The 16,669-nt window shown below is 40.1% G+C and overlaps 1 protein-coding gene across 1 annotated transcript in view; it reads right to left on the reverse strand.

Annotated features, from left to right (window-relative positions):
* Window positions 1-16,669, reverse strand: part of LAMC1 (laminin subunit gamma 1) — a 123,005-nt gene that overhangs the window by 25,087 nt on the left and 81,249 nt on the right. Inside the window, exons 5-13 of the mRNA XM_022593315.3 lie at window positions 15,183-15,371; window positions 14,243-14,360; window positions 13,545-13,643; window positions 13,317-13,453; window positions 12,820-12,942; window positions 12,538-12,727; window positions 12,113-12,225; window positions 9,551-9,772; window positions 9,242-9,430 (exon numbers count right to left, since the gene is read on the reverse strand). Of these exons, the coding sequence (XP_022449023.2) occupies window positions 9,242-9,430; window positions 9,551-9,772; window positions 12,113-12,225; window positions 12,538-12,727; window positions 12,820-12,942; window positions 13,317-13,453; window positions 13,545-13,643; window positions 14,243-14,360; window positions 15,183-15,371 (1,380 nt within the window). The remainder of the gene's footprint in view (window positions 1-9,241; window positions 9,431-9,550; window positions 9,773-12,112; window positions 12,226-12,537; window positions 12,728-12,819; window positions 12,943-13,316; window positions 13,454-13,544; window positions 13,644-14,242; window positions 14,361-15,182; window positions 15,372-16,669) is intronic.

A 16,669-nucleotide genomic window follows, 5' to 3' on the forward strand; every position in this document is an offset into this window, starting at 1 on the left:
AGAGAGAGAGAGAAAGGACCAGAGAAAGTACTTGAAGAGATTATAGTCAAAAACTTCCCTAACATGGGAAAGGAAATAGCCACCCAAGTCCAGGAAGTGCAGAGAGTCCCACACAGGATAAACCCAAGGAGAAACACACCGAGACACATAGCAATCAAATTGGCAAAAATTAAAGACAAAGAAAAATTATTGAAAGCAGCAAGGGAAAAACGATGAATACCATACAAGGGAACTCCCATAAGGTTAACATTAACAGCTGATTTCTCAGCAGAAACTCTACAAGCCAGAAGGGAGTGGCATGATATACTTAAAAGTGATGAAAGGGAAGAACCTACAACCAAGATTACTGTACCCGGCAAGGATCTCATTCAGATTCGATGGAGAAATCAAAAGCTTTACAAACAAGCAAAAGCTAAGAGGATTCAGAACCACCAAACCAGCTCTACAACAAATGCTACAGGAAGTGCTCTAAGTGGGAAACACAAGAGAAGAAAAGGACCTACAAAAACAAACCCCCCAAAATTAAGAAAACGGTAATAGGAACATACATATTGATAATTACCTTAAATGTGAATGGATTAAATGTTCCAACCAAAAGACACAGGCTCGCTGAATGGATACAAAAGCAAGACCCATCTATATGCTGTCTACAAGAGACCCACTTCAGACCTATGGACACATACAGAATGAAAGTGAGGGGATGGAAAAAGATATTCCATGCAAATGGAAATCAAAAGAAAGCTGGAATAGCAATACTCATATCAGATAAAATAGACTTTAAAATAAAGAATGTTACAAGAGACAAGGAAGGACACTACGTAATGATCAAGGGATCAATCCAAGAAGATATAACAATTATAAATATATATGCACCCAACATAGGAGCACCTCAATACATAAGGCAAGTGCTAACAGCTCTAAAAGAGAAAATCGACAGTAACACAATAATAGTGGGGGACCTTAACACCTCACTTACACCAATGGACAGATCATCCAAACAGAAAATAAGGAAACACAAGCTTTAAATGACACAACAGACCAGACAGATTTACTTGATATTTATAGGACATTCCATCCAAAAACAGCAGATTACACTTTCTTCTCAAGTGCGCATGGAACATTCTCCAGGATAGATCACATCTTGGGTCACAAATCAAGCCTCAGTAAACTTAACAAAATTGAAATCATATCAAGCATCTTTTCTGACCACAATGCTATGAGATTAGAAATGAATTACAGGGAAAAAAAAGTAAAAAACACAAACACATGGAGGCTAACAATACTTTACTAAATAACCAAGAGATCACTAAAGAAATCAAAGAGGAAATCAAAAAATACCTAGAGACAAATGACAATGAAAACACGACAATCCAAAACCTATGGGATGCAGCAAAAGCAGTTCTAAGAGGGAAGTTTATAGCTATACAAGCCTACCTCAAGAAACAAGAAAAATCTCAAATAAACAATCTAACCTTACACCTAAAGGAACTAGAGAAAGAAGAACAAACAAAACCCAAAGTTAGCAGAAGGAAAGAAATCATAAAGATCAGAGCAGAAATAAATGAAATAGAAACAAAGAAAACAAGAGCAAAGATCAATAAAACTAAAAGCTGGTTCTTTGAGAAGATAAACAAAATTGATAAACCTTTAGCCAGACTCATCAAGAAAAAAAGGGAGAGGACTCAAATCAATAAAATGAAAAAGGAGAAGTTACAACAGACACTGTAGAAATACAAAGCATCCTAAGAGACTACTTCAAGCAACTCTATGCCAATAAAATGGACAACCTGGAAGAAATGGACAAATTCTTAGAAAGGTATAACCTTCCAAGACTGAACCAGGAAGAAACAGAAAATAAGAACAGACCAATCACAAGTAATGAAATTGAAACTGTGATTAAAAATCTTACAACAAACAAAAGCCCAGGACCAGATGGCTTCAAAGGTGAATTCTATCAAACATTTAGAGAAGAGCTAACATGCATCCTTCTCAAACTCTTCAAAAAATTGAAGAGGAAGGAACACTCCCAAACTCATTCTATGAGGCCACCATCACCCTGATACCAAAACCAGACGAAGATACTACAAAAAAAGAAAATTACAGACGAATATCACTGATGAATATAGATGCAAAAATCCTGAACAAAATACTAGCAAACAGAATCCAACAATACATTAAAAGGATCATATACCATGATCAAGTGGGATTTATCCCAGAGGTGCAAGGATTCTTCAGTATATGCAAATCAATCAATGTGATACACCATATTAACAAATTGAAGAATAAAAACCCTATGATCATCTCAACAGATGCAGAAAAAGCTTTTGACAAAATTCAACACCCATTTATGATAAAAACTCTCCAGAACGTGGGCACAGAGGGAACCTACTTCAACATAATAAAGGCGATATATGACAAACCCACAGCAAAAATCATTCTCAATGGTGAAAAACTGAAAGCATTTCCTCTAAGATCAGGAACAAGACGAGGATGTTCACTCTCACCACTATTATTCAACATAATTTTGGAAGTCCTAGCCACAGTAATCAGAGAAGAAAAAGAAATAAAAGGAATCCAAATTGGAAAAGAAGAAGTAAAACTGTCACTGTCTGCAGATGACATGATACTATACATAGAGAATCCTAAAGATGCCACCAGAAAACCACTAGAGCTAATCAATGAATTTGGTAAAGTTGCAGGATACAAAATTAATGCTCAGAAATTGCTTGAATTCCTATACACTAATGATGAAAAATCTGAAAGAGAAATTAAGAAAACACTCCCATTTACCATTGCAACAAAAAGAATAAAATACCTAGGAATAAACCTACCTAGAGAGACAAGAGACCTGTATGCAGAAAACTATGAGACACTGATGAAAGAAATTAAACATGATACCAACAGATGGAGAGATATATACCATGCTCTTGGACTGGAAAAATCAATATTGTGAAAATGACTATACTACCCAAAGCAATCTACAGATTCAATGCAATCCCTATCAAATTACCAATGTCATTTTTTACAGAACAAAAAATCTTAAAATTTGTATGGAGACACAAAAGACCCTGAATAGCCAAAGCGGTCTTGAGGGAAAAAAACAGAGCTGGAGGAATCAGGCTCCCTGACTTCAGACTATACTACAAAGCTCCAGTAATCAAGACAATATGGTACTGGCCAAAAACAGAAATATAGATCAATGGAACAGGATAGAAAGCCCAGAGATACACCCACACATCTATGGTCAACTAATCTATGACAAGGGAGGCAAGGATATACAGTGGAGAAAAGACAGTCTCTTCAATAAGTGGTGCTGGGAAAACCAGACAGCTACATGTAAAAGAATGAAATTAGAACACTCCCTAACACCATACACAAAAATAAACTCAAAATGGATTCGAGACCTAAATGTAAGACCGGGCACTATAAAACTCTTAGAGGAAAACATAGGAAGAACATTCTTTGACATAAATCATAGCAAGATCTTTTTTGACCCACCTCCTAGAGTAATGGAAATAAAAAAAAATAAACACAAAAATAAACAAATAGGACCCAATGAAACTTAAAAGCTTTTGCACAGCAAAGGAAACGATAAACAAGATGAAAAAACAATCCTCAGAATGGGAGAAAATATTTGCAAATGAATCATCGGACAAAGGATTAATCTCCAAAATATATAAACAGCTCATGCAGCTCAGTATTAAAAAAACAAACAACCCAATCCAAAAATAGGCAGAGGACCTAAATAGACATTTCTCCATAGAAGACATACAGATGGCCAAGAAGCACAAGAAAAGCTGCTCAACATCACTAATTATTAGAGAAATGCAAATCAAAACTACAATGAGGTATCACCTCACACCAGTTAGAATGGGCATCATCAGAAAATCTACAAACAACAAATGCTAGAGAGGGTGTGGAGAAAACGGAACCCTCTTGCACTGTTGGTGGGAATGTAAATTGATACAGCCACTATGGAGAACAGTATGGAGGTTCCTTAAAAAACTAAAAATAAAACTACCATATGACCCAGCAATCCCACTACCATGCACATACCCAGAGAAAACCATAATTCAAAAAGACACATGCGGGGGCTTCCCTGGTGGCACAGTGGTTGAGAGTCCGCCTGCCGATACAGGGGACACAGGTTCGTGCCCCGGTCCGGGAATATCCCACATGCCGCAGAGTGGCTAGGCCCGTGAGCCATGGCCGCTGAGCCTGGGCGTCCGGAGCCTGTGCTCCACAACGGGAGAGGCCACAATAGTGAGAGGCCCGCGTACCGCAAAAAAAAAAAAAAAAAAACAAAGACACATGCACCCCTATGTCCACTGCAGCACTATTTACGATAGCCAGGTCATGGAAGCAACCTAAATGCCCATCAACAGACGAATGGATAAAGAAGATGTGGGACATATATACAATGGAATATTACTCAGCCATAAAAAGGAACGAAATTGGGTCATTTGTAGAGACGTGGATGCATCTAGAGACTGTCATACAGAGTGAAGGAAGTCAGGAAGAGAAAAACAAATATCATATATTAACGCATATACGTGGAACCTAGAAAATGGTACAGATGATCTGGTTTGCAGAGCAGAAGTTGAGACACAGATGTAGAGAACAAACGTATGGACACCAAGGGGGGAAAGCGGTGGGGGTGGTGGGGGTGGTGGTGGTGGTGTGATGAATTGGGAGATTAGGACTGACATGTATACACTGATATGTATAAAATGGATGACTAATAAGAAAATGAATAAACATAAACAAACAAAAAACAACAGAAAAATAAAATAGAAAATTATGTCCCTATTAATATTTAGTTTAATTTCCTTATATCAAACTATTCTTTTTTGAGAAATGGTAGGGAACTCTGGCTAAAATGTTTATATACAGCACCATCCTATGCAGTGTCACACACTGCAGAGCATTTTTTCAAGAATAATTTTCCAGTGATTAAAAATTCATGGGATATTAGTATACTAGAACATGATAAAAATGGCATTTCAAAACATCAAAGAAAAGACAGATAATTAAAAAAAAAAAAAAAGACCTGAGGAGAATTAATAAAATATACTATCCATAGAAGGAAGGGGATAGTGTTGAGAAACCACAAGTAGAGCATAGCACCTGGGATAGTAACTGCAGGGCTCCAGAACCTTGGCCTCAGAGGGTGGGTGGAGGGAGCAGTTACCAGAACCTAATAGTTTCTAACTTTCTTAAAAAGGGCTGTTTGGAGAAGGTCACCTGCCAAGAGCTGGTAACTTTGATTAAGGTCACCAAACCACAAGGACCCTACAGAGAGGGGGCCTTGGAATACATACCCTGCCCTCACTCTCCTTCCTCTCTCTCTCTGATCTCCTATGTGCTTCCCACCACCTGCACTCAAATGGAGATGGCCATGTGATGTAGTACATGCAGGTCTCATCAGGGTGGAGAAGGATAAAGAATGGATATGGAGGGGCAGATGGAAGGCTTCCAGCCCACCATCCAAGTGGAGACAGCAAGAAGGTAGCTGGCACTCAAGAGAGCGAGGTCAGGGCTGAAGACATGGATTTTGCAGTTGCAGGCACAGAGGGGCTTTTGAAGCCTAAAGATGAGATCTGTTCACCTAAGGAGAGAATACAGATAAAGCTGACATGAAAGCCCTAGGTTGAGAAACAGAAGTGATCAAAAGAGATCCAAGAGAAGAGAAGTAGAAGAAAACCAAGGTGAGAAAAGTGTCACAAAAAGCAACAGGAGGAAATGTGTGGAGCAAAGTGAGTAGTGAACAGTGTCCAGTGCTGCTGAGAGACCAGGTCAGATAAGGACTGAAAAGTGACCACTGCATCTGGCAAACAGAGACCACTGATGAGGTAATAGAAAATGTGGCTGGGGGAGGAGGAGGACACGAAGAAACAGGATGTTACGACAGGACAGGAAGCTAGGGGCCCTTCTTGCCTCTGAGGCAAATATTCAATAGTTTCCAGACCCACACCCAAGATCCTTCTCCAGATTGGGATTAAGGCACCATTTCAGTTCTGCTTTTTCATCAGGTAGTTTAGCTAGTCTAGATACGATCCATATTTAAAATGTCTTAAAACCTGTTCTGAATAAAACGCAATTAAAAAATCTGCTAGAAAACTTAAAACAGAGCTACATGATAGCCCATGAAAAGCTCTCATTGCAAAATATCTTCCACAGCTACAGCTAGTCTACCCCTCTGTCTCAGAGTCTAGGATGTAGGTTCAAGTCCAGGCTGTACTACTTATATGACTTTGGGCAAATTACAGACTTCTCTTAGTCTTGGTTTTCCTTATTATCCCTCCCACAATGGGAGTGGTGTCTTCCTTTCTTCTCCTTAAGCACTCTTGTGTGTGTTCCTTTATCTGAACTAACCACACTGTATTAAAATGATCTGTGCTTTGCTCCACACTTTTAGACCCTGAAGATTAGGGACCCTCCTTTATTCATCTTCATGTTCCAAAGCCATGCACTCAAAAAATTTTTTTGAAAAAATGATTATTATTTTTAATTTACCTAAAAAGGCTGCTTAAAGTATTAAATTAAATGCAGAAGCATTTCACACATGAATATTTCAGTGACTATCAGCAGTTATTCATATTCTTCAACAATTTTCTAAATGAGGAACATCTTACTTTGTATCTGCAACCTCTATTCATTTATTCAATAAATACTTGCATTCATTCAACAAACACATGTGCCAAACACTATTCTGGGTGTTAGGGACACAAAAGTGAATTAAACAGACAAAAGTTCCTGCTCTCAAGGAGCTTAAACTGGAGGTGGAGGGGGAAGATAGGTAATCAACAAATGAATACACATAAAAATATCAAGTGGCTAAAAAGTGCTATGAAAAGAAGTAAAGCAGGATATAGGAAAATAAAGAGTGATGGCATTGGACTTCCCTGGTGGCTCAGTGGTTAAGAATCCACCTGCCAATGCAGGGGACACGGGTTCGATCCCTGGTCTGGGAAGATCCCACATGCTGCGGAGCAACTAAGCCCGTGCACCACAACTACTGAGCCTGCACGCTAGAGCCCGCGAGCCACAACTACTGAAGCCCACGCGTCCTTAGAGCCCACATGCTTCAACTACTGAAGCCCGCGCACCTAGAGCCCGTGCTCTGCAACCAGAGAAGCCACCACAATGAGAAGCCCGCGCGCCGCAACTAGAGAAAGCCTGCACGCAGTGAAGACACAACACAGGTTAAAAAAAAAAAAAAAAAAAAAAGACTGATGGCATTATTTTTCACAGGGTCTGTGCTGTTTTCATGCAGACTTCTACATCCTAATTTACATCCTCAAGAACTGCTATAGATCATTTCCTTCAATCCAGGTGATAACTAACGAAACAAATACAGCTGACCCTTGAACAATGCGGGGGTGGACTGATCCATCTGCACAGTCAGAAATCCTTATACAACTTATAGTCAGCCAGCCCCCACCTTCTGCGGCTCCTCTGAATTTGCAATTCCACATCCATGGATTCAACCAACTGTGGACTGTAGTATTGTAGTATTTACTATTGAAAAAATCTCATACAAGTGGACCCATTCAGTTCAAACCTGTGTTGTTCAAGGGTCAACTGTATATTTCACAAATGTTCTGTGAGAAACATCTGATTAGTGACTAATATGTGTATAACATTTCCTAAAATCTCCTATATGATACTCCATCTCTCTATAAGCATCCCGAATAATTTTACTTCACCATTTGTACTATTTAGTATAGATATGAGAACGACTCCACAATGCCTAACTGTTTAGTTTACTGTCCAGTGAAACAACAGAATCAGTAGAGGGATCTCTTATCAAAATGCTCTATTAAGTACTTCTGGGAGTAGACACTGAACGAGGGATACTTACTATACTCTGTGGTAGCAGAGTAAAGGGTCCTAAGAACCTGGGTACAGCAGGGAGGGTTCATTGAGGAAAACCATCCTGGGGAAGTGACGTTTCAACTCAACCCACAGAACAGACAGGAGTTGGCTAAGAAAAGTGAGAGAGTCGGGTAAGCACTCTAAAGAAAGAGAACAGCACGTGGCAGGCCAGAGTCGGGCACACCCGAGCCCGGGAGGGCTGGAGCAGAGGGTACAAGTGCAGCGGTGGGTGGTGGGGATTGAGGCTGGAGAAGTCTATCTCTAAGAGACTCTGTTGGGCCACTGTTTTCTTAAAAAAAAAAAAAAAAAAAGGAGAAAAGAGTAAAAAATATGAAATTCTACACTAACTTCTACTCCTTATTTTTTCAACTACCTTAAGCAAATGATTGGCTCTCCCTGTGTGGCACTGCCCTTGTGCTCGATGTGTGGTCAGGGGAGAAGTGGAAGGAAGGTGGAGTGTTTTAATGTTTCCCAATGATTAAAGAATGTTTTGATGAGACATGAGAGATACAGATTATGAGCTCAGTGTTTTGGTTTTTCTACTTATGTTCATGCTCTCTAGCAGTATCTTTTGAACAAAGAGCTTGTAATGGAGTCAAAGTCTGTATCAGAAGCCTGGCCAGAACCTCTCCATTACATGGAGGCTAAAGTCAGTGGAAGAAAGGCGAACGGTCAACAGTGAGCCCCCGTCTCCTCTGTGAATCAGCACAGGCAACTCCTTGAGTAGCCAGGAAAGATCTAGTTTTATGTCCTTATCAAAAAGAAAGAATCTCAGAGAATGGGAACAGAGGTCTTATCCAAAGCTCTACAAATATTTTTTTCCCCAACTAAATGCGATGGGCCCTGATACACTGAAAGGACTATTCAGATAAAGAATTTAAAGAATTTTAAAATTACCACTTTACACCAAGAATCCCAGGGCAGCCTCACAAACTAAAACTCAAGTTTTGATTCGCGTCTTGTAAGGGAGAGTATATTGTAGTGATCATCCTCTTTGGAGCCAGAATGCCTGGGTTGAAATTCCAGCTGCTCCAATGACTATAGCCATGTAGCCTTGGACATGTAACTTAATGTCTCTGTGCCTCAGTTTTCTTAGCTGTAACCTGAGGATAATGCAAGAAGCTATCTCAGAGGGTTGTGAGGATTAATGAGGCAATATATGTTAAAGTGCTTAGAAAAGCACCTGGCCATAAATATGTTAGCTATTATTAGTAACTGATATGCATTTTACAAATCCAAAATAAACCTGTTTCCTACAAAACTTTTGCCTACTAGGAAAACTAATCATGGAACCAAACAAGAAAATCCAAAAACCTCCAAAGTCCTTCTTCCCAAGGTGTTTCTATGGATAGAGCAGACTTACCAGTGGTGCCAGTAGGACAGTTGGTGCACACCACCTCCTGTGTCTTAGGGACAACAGCACAACTGGAGCCCCCAGGACACGGACAGGGCTGGCAATCAGAGGAGGTGCCCACGGTTGAATCTCCATAGTACCCGTCACTACATTTCTCACAGTGGGGCCCGGCTGTATTCTCTCTGCAGTTACAAACACCTATTTGGAGAGCAGGTGTGAGAAAACAGGCGAGTGTATAATCAAATAAGACAATGAGCATTTCCAACCACCTGCTAAAGAGAATTTAGGTCTAGCAGCCCCCAAAGGTCATCTTCTCACCTGTCTCAGGGTCACAGGTCTCACTGTGCCCATTGCAGGTACAAAGCACACATGGACTGTATGGTCCAAGACTCGGAGTTTCTCTTCTGTAACCTGAGAGGCACATCTCACAAAACTGCCCTCCGTATCCCACAGGACAGGTGCAGGACTCCACCCAAGTTGCAGGGACCCCAGGCCCGGGACGAGCGCTGGCCAGGGTGACATCATCCAAATATCCAGCGCCTGTGTACGATGTGGAGAAGAGGATCACTGAACTGGCTTTCGTATTCCAAAACTTCTTGCAAAGTCAATAATGCTAAGGGGTAACCACACCCAAAATTTCAGAGACAATCAACCATCAGTTTAATTCATCTGTTGGAGAAGATAACCAGAAAATAGCATGTAGAACAATTATGTGCTACCTGGTGCTAAGTATCTGGAATGGTGGTAGAGCAAAATTCATTTTTTAAACACACACACACACACACACACACACACACAGAGATTTGTTGGATTTTACAGTTCTCCCAATCACCAATGTGAAAAATGAAAAGCACTGGGCAATAATCTGGGGCAAGAAAAGATAAAAGGAAGAATGTGGAAATAACAAGAGTTTAAGGCTACAGCCATTAAGCCGTGTTTTTGTTCTTTTCCCACAAAATCAGGCACTGATCATAGAGCTCAAGGATAAGAAAGCAGGGAAAGCACCTGTCGACAAGTACCACTCAAATTATATTTTTTGCCCTGCATAAAACAGAAAAAATAAGTAAACAAGTTCTAATAATCAGGGCTACTTTGACAAATATGTAATTATTCCAAAGCTGTTATGCCGTATATCATAATGCTTTCCCGTTTCCAGAAGAAAATAAAAATAGAGGAAGCCTTATATTGGCTTAGCCCAATGGTTCATCCAGCCTAACAGTGCACATGACAGACTCAGCAGGAACATCCTATGGAAGAGGAAGGTTTTGATTGTATCATCACATTTCCCTTTAATTTCCATTCCACTCCTGTCTCTTGCACTCTTATCTTTCAAGTGTATTTCCCCATGTTATGAAATATCACTTGCTGTTTATATAATTCTTAGAAACTGATGACCTGAGGCTAAAGGACAGCTCTTCTATTTCTGCCTTGAATTTAGTTAACTTTTACTACATTTATGGGTTTTTTTCAACATTAGATCATGAGAGACATCTCCACTGTTAATGTGCTTCCAACTCCAAACATTCTTAAGCCTCCCCATCCTAAAAGTACTCTTTCTTCGATCTGTCCCTACTCCCTAATTAGAGTCCAGTCCCTCTCTTTTCCTTCCCTCACAGCCGAACTTCTTAAAAGAATAATCTGTATTTTACTTCTTCACCTTTGAATTTACTTAATTTGTGATCTAATTTACTTAATTAAATCACTGCAATCTAACTTCAGTTTCAACACTTTTTTTTTTTTTTTCCTGCGGTACGCGGGCCTCTCACTGTTGCGGCCTCTCCCATTGCGGAGCACAGGCTCCGGACGCGCAGGCTCAGCGGCCATGGCTCACGGGCCCAGCCGCTCTGTGGCATGTGGGATCTTCCCGGACTGGGGCACGAACCCATGTCCCCTGCATCGGCAGGTGGACTCTCAAAGCACTGCGCCACCAGGGAAGCCCAACATTTCTTAAACAAACAAACAAAAAAAACCCCTCACCAATGATTCCTCAGTTACCCAATACCAAAATCCAATTGTACTATCTTCCTAAACCTGTTAATTGTTCCTCTTCCTTAAAATTCTTTTTCTCTCACGTCTCAGGTCATGGTCCTTAAATAACTGTTTCCAGGATTGCATCTTCTTTTCTCTTTCTGTATTTTTTTGTTATATTTCCAAGTTTAAAAATGATTACCCATACGTTGACAACCCTTCGATTCTAGATCTCCAGTCTCAACTTCTTCGTAAGCCCCATCCATATTTCTAACTACTTATAAGACATTTTCATCTGGATATACATGCAGGCATCTCAAAAATCAACACATCCAAGCTGCTGATGCCACTTTCAATGCCACACCACCACTCTGATTCCTCTTCCCCCAGACAGCTTTACCTTTCTATAGAAATAGGTCCTCATTAAAAAAAAAAAAAAAAAAAATTATAGGAAAAAAATTTAAAGAAATGCTTAAACACAGCTTTTTTAAATTTAAAATTATAACAAATGTTCATCCAGTAATTTTTAATTTTGCATAATTTAGCCAATTTAGTTAAAAGGGCTTGATAGTTACATAAGCAAGAAATAAAAAGAAACAAAGGTTAAGCAATGTGAGCCAGCAGAATTATATTTGGGATTCTTAGAAGATTCTAATTATAGATAATGTAGCCTCAATAGGCTTATTTATTATAAAACAATACTATTTACTAATTTTGGCTAATTTTCTCCAGGTCCTTAAAAGTCATTTTAAAATGCATTATTTTTATACATAATTCATGTATGATGAGGCAGTTTATACCACTTCTTTAGGATCAGTGTTATAGTATTAGGACTTTAGAGATAAACTTTTGATTATGGATCCTTTTATCTAATCATCTTAAATGATTCTCTTAAATTATATCATAACTTACTTCTCTCACTATATGTCCCACGGATCTTGATAGAGGTCAAATTGTTTAGGAGTTTCTGAAATTCGAAAGGGGTAAGAGTAGGCCTCCAAGGGTAATCTGTTGCTTCATGGAGCCTAGAGAAAAAGGAAGGGCCACATTAACCTCTGTAAGGACAATTCTGGGTGCTGAGAAAGCACTTCTTACTCATTTATGCCACCAACAATGCACTGCTCTGCCAATCTAACCAGGTCAGAGATGAGTCTGTTGGTTCGATAGTACAACTGGAAAAGGTACACGTAAACAAAGGGAAAGTTCCCTTTTACAAAGTCACCTTGAGAAGCCAGAAGTTTTTCTTCGACACACACCTTGAGGCCTGGTGAGCTTTGACAAAGAAACCACTTTTATAATTCTGGTCAAGTCAGATTTTAAAAACAGAACTGTCTTACCTGAAGACATATTTCACAGTGGTCTCACTCGGATAGGAATTGCCCTGAGCGATCAAGGGCACAGACACTCTTAGGCCAGCTCCCTCAAGCACCAGGTCTTCTGCAGAGAGGCGAGTGTCTCGCCTGTCCACTCGAAAGGAGAAGGAGAAGTTCTGACCATAACTCAACACCTGCTTGCCCAAGAACTTTGCTGGAAGGCAGACACAATGGTGAGCAAGAATGTGAGAGTAAGAATAAACAGGGGGCACACGCCAAGCCAGACCGCTTCCTAGCCTTACTTACCGGGGGCAATGAAGTACCTAGGAAAGTAGCTATCTGAAATGACAGCGATATCTTGCCTCTCAGAGGACCACTCAAATGATGCTTCAGAGCCATCCCTTTGTTCCACACGCCACCCATCTTCATCTGCAAGCAGAGGATGGAACACAAATGCCGTCACTTTGTAAATGTCCTGAATTCAGGTCCTCTATATACCACAAAATATACAGCAAGTCATCAATGAAAGTTTTTTAATAAATGGAGGCTATAACAGTACCTATATATAGCTATACCCCTCAAGCTATAATCTTCTTTATTTTATATAATAGTTTATACTTAATTTGGTAAATTCTAAAACCATTTATATATACTTTCATTAAATTAAAAAGCCAAACAAAAATCACATACACTAAAAAACAAAGTGCTGATACCGTCAAAAGGTGCTCAAAGAGCTACTGACTTTTTAACACTGTAAGTCTAGTCTCACGATTCTAGAGGACAGGAGGAAAGGGCTACTTTACCTGTCTGAAAGGTAGAGGTTATAGAATAAACACTGTAGCCGACAGCATTTGTACAGACAGAAGAATGCCCAAAGCAGAAGCAAGGTGTGCAACCCATAGGATTAGATGATTCCAGATTAAAAAATCCAGGTTTGCATCTGAAAGAGATTAAGATACAATCAGGTATTCATTGTACTTGAAATATGATAACAGAGAAAATACAATACGGCTAGAGAAAAAATGAGCTACCTCTCACAATTGAAGCCTTCGACATTGTCTTTGCAAACACATCTTCCTGTTTCAAAATTACATTCGTCTGTGCTGCCAGAAGGATTACAAGAGCATGGCCTATTGGATGGAAAATGGAGGAAAACAATGAAATAAGAGAAAAGATAAAGAAATTCCACTCAAAGTCAATCTTTTGTTTTATATGTTAACAGATTTTTAAAAAAGGAAAAGAGCAAAATGAACCCTAAAGTCATCTTTATATTTGGATTTGATTTCAATCAAGGATAACCATCACATTTAGACATTGAAAACTCTGCTTCACCTCTGTACAGAACAATCCTGGATCATCATTACAGCGAGAAGACAGCGAGAAGCCTTAAATCTTGGTTTACAAGTATTATGGGGGGAAAATGTTTATATGGCTGCAGATTAGCTACAACATCTATTATTAAGAATCAGCTACATTTGGGTTTCCCTGGTGGCGCAGTGTTCGAGAGTCTGCCTGCTGATGCAGGGGACACGGGTTTGTGCCCTGGTCTGGGAGGATCCCATATGCTGCGGAGCAGCTGGGCCCGTGAGCCATGGCTGCTGAGCCTGCGTGTCCGGAGCCTGTGCTCCGCAACGGGAGAGGCCACAGCAGTGAGAGGCCCGCGTACCGCAAAAAAAAAAAAAAAAAAGAATCAGCTACATTTGGATTCTGCCCCCTTGAAAAATCTTACCTGCATCCAGCCTCAGTAAGAGAATGGTACCCAGGCTGGCAACGGTCGCATTTGTCCCCCATCACTCCAGGCTTACAGCTACATCTGCCATAGCTATCGCACTGTGTACTGAGAGAACCTGAAATTTAAAGTGCTCAGTGTCAGCCACCAGTCAGATAAGTAAAATTAATGTCTCAAAGAAAGAAGGTTGGTAACTAAAAACCATGCCTGAAAACCAGAATGCAGATTGTTTTTCAGTATCTAGATGGTAACCAAGAGAATAAAGATCAAATTTTAAATCAGAACACTCTCAAAATCATACCCCTTTAAGCCATGACTTTTAAACTTTCCAGACATACACCCTAAGATGAATCCACTCATAACTGCTGAAAAACACTAACGAATCACTCTGTACCCAATGGTAAACTGTACACAAAACCAGTCACTGCTCTGTGGACGAGCACAGGCTCCTTATGGCCTGTGTCTAGAATTTAAGTATATACAGGCATGAATAACAAAAATAAAGTTCAAACTCCTGAAAAAGCACAACAGACTAAGAGCACTCTGCTCCTCTGAACACACACCAATGCGCTGAAAGAGTTCAGCCCTCCAAGGAGGTTAGACTAAACAAAATCATTAACAAGGAAGAACTCACGAAGAAGCTAACCTTTTACAGTCAAAGTTCAAATGGTCTTGATGATCTTATTGCTAATTATTTACAGAACCATTACTCAGGCCAACCCCACATTTTTATACACACCAGAAAATCATCTGAAGGCCCAACCTGGTTAAAGAGAGTAGAGGCAGATCCTAAATCATTTACATGTTATAACAACGTACACTCTCCTGTACTTAAGCTGTGCGAATCCCTAGGGAACAAAGCTTTATGTTCTGGGGGTACAGGGAATGCTCATTTTGTCTTCCAACCATCACAATGAAGCAGACTCTGCCTGTCACTTACCAACAGGACTACAGTGGCAGGGAGAGCAGGCTTCTCTGTTCCCAAGGCGGAAGAAATTCTCCCGGCACCTCTCACAGTTGGCGCCGTCCGTGTTATCCTGGCAGTTGGTACAGTGGCCACCACGGCCCGTGGAACGGTATAGTTCAGAGTCAAAGTAGCATTCCTGCGATCGGCCACTGCAGTCACAGGCTGTTGGCCAAAACGTTAAGTCAGATCCATGTTCCTTTACAAACAGCATTTTAAAAGACTCAAAACAAAACCATAATTCCCCACATCTCTGACAGACAGGTGGTGGCAGATTACGAACGACCGCCAGATGCACTGTTCATTCAAAAACAAAAACGAAAACTGTATGTCTGTCTATAAAGGGTTCATACCGTCAGGTTAACAGCTTACTAAGAAATGTTCATCCTTATCAAAAATAGTACCATCATAAAATATAAGTAATCCTTGTACTTAGGAATCTCTGCATGGTTGTACACATACAAACAAAAGCCAAGTCAAATTACAATTTTTCTGAACCTTTATCCTTCGTTCTAATATCAAGTCCAAGCACAAGGGGCCAATTTATACGTAGCCTTCAATTTATGTTAACTTTTCAGGGCTCAGACAATTCAAATACATTAGACACCAACTTCTAAAATGCCAGATTACTTGCATACCCAGACTGGAGTAATCTTGAGACACATGGGTAAGAATTAGTGCCTCTGTCAAAAGAAGCAGGAAATCTATAGATCCACAAGAAAGTAAATCCACAAGAAGGGAAATCTAGATCCATAGATGCCTCCATCTGCTGGGAAGCCATAGTGCCAAATGGGTCATCTGTTAAGTAGCTATATTCCCTACATGACGAGTATCTGTAGTCACTGAAAATCTTTATTATATTTATACTAAGATGATTTTTTCCAAATTATTGATTCTGCTCCAAGTACAGGCACTAAATAAAAATTTATTTGATTACAGATAGAGCAGGAGATTGTTGTTTAAAAAAATTTGAATATGTTTTTTTTTCTCCTCCCTGCCTTTTCAATCAGTTCTTTTATAGTACTATATCTGAAAACTTTTTAGAAACTTGAATCGCTGGCACCAAGAATTAGAGTTAAATAACTTTGAAAGCTCCCACTCCCTTCTTCATCAGCTATCTCTCTTCCCTCAAGTCTCCCTAGATTATCTCGCAATCAGCCCAGCTCACGGCACCTAAATGGACTGGTGCTTAGAGCCTGTGAGGCAGAACGATCCCCATGTCTATGCTGTCCTAACCCATTGCTAGAAGCGGATGCTGTGGCTCCCTCATCACCAGCTGGTAAGAGAGAAGGCAGCTGTCATTTTCTCTTCCCCAGCTCCAGCACCCTGACAATACTGCAGTACTGTCACACCTCCAGAAACTTCTCTCTTTGATGGGCCATGGTGCTGAAGGGACCAAAGAGGAAAGCAAATTGACTTAGCTCCTTATCAAAGTCTGTTAGCTACTGTATTCTGTTCACTTG

Source organism: Delphinapterus leucas, chromosome 1 (assembly GCF_059928025.1).
Source record: "Delphinapterus leucas isolate spDelLeu-1000000601 "Yukka" chromosome 1, BTC_Dleu_Yukka2, whole genome shotgun sequence".
Lineage (NCBI taxonomy): Eukaryota > Metazoa > Chordata > Mammalia > Artiodactyla > Monodontidae > Delphinapterus > Delphinapterus leucas.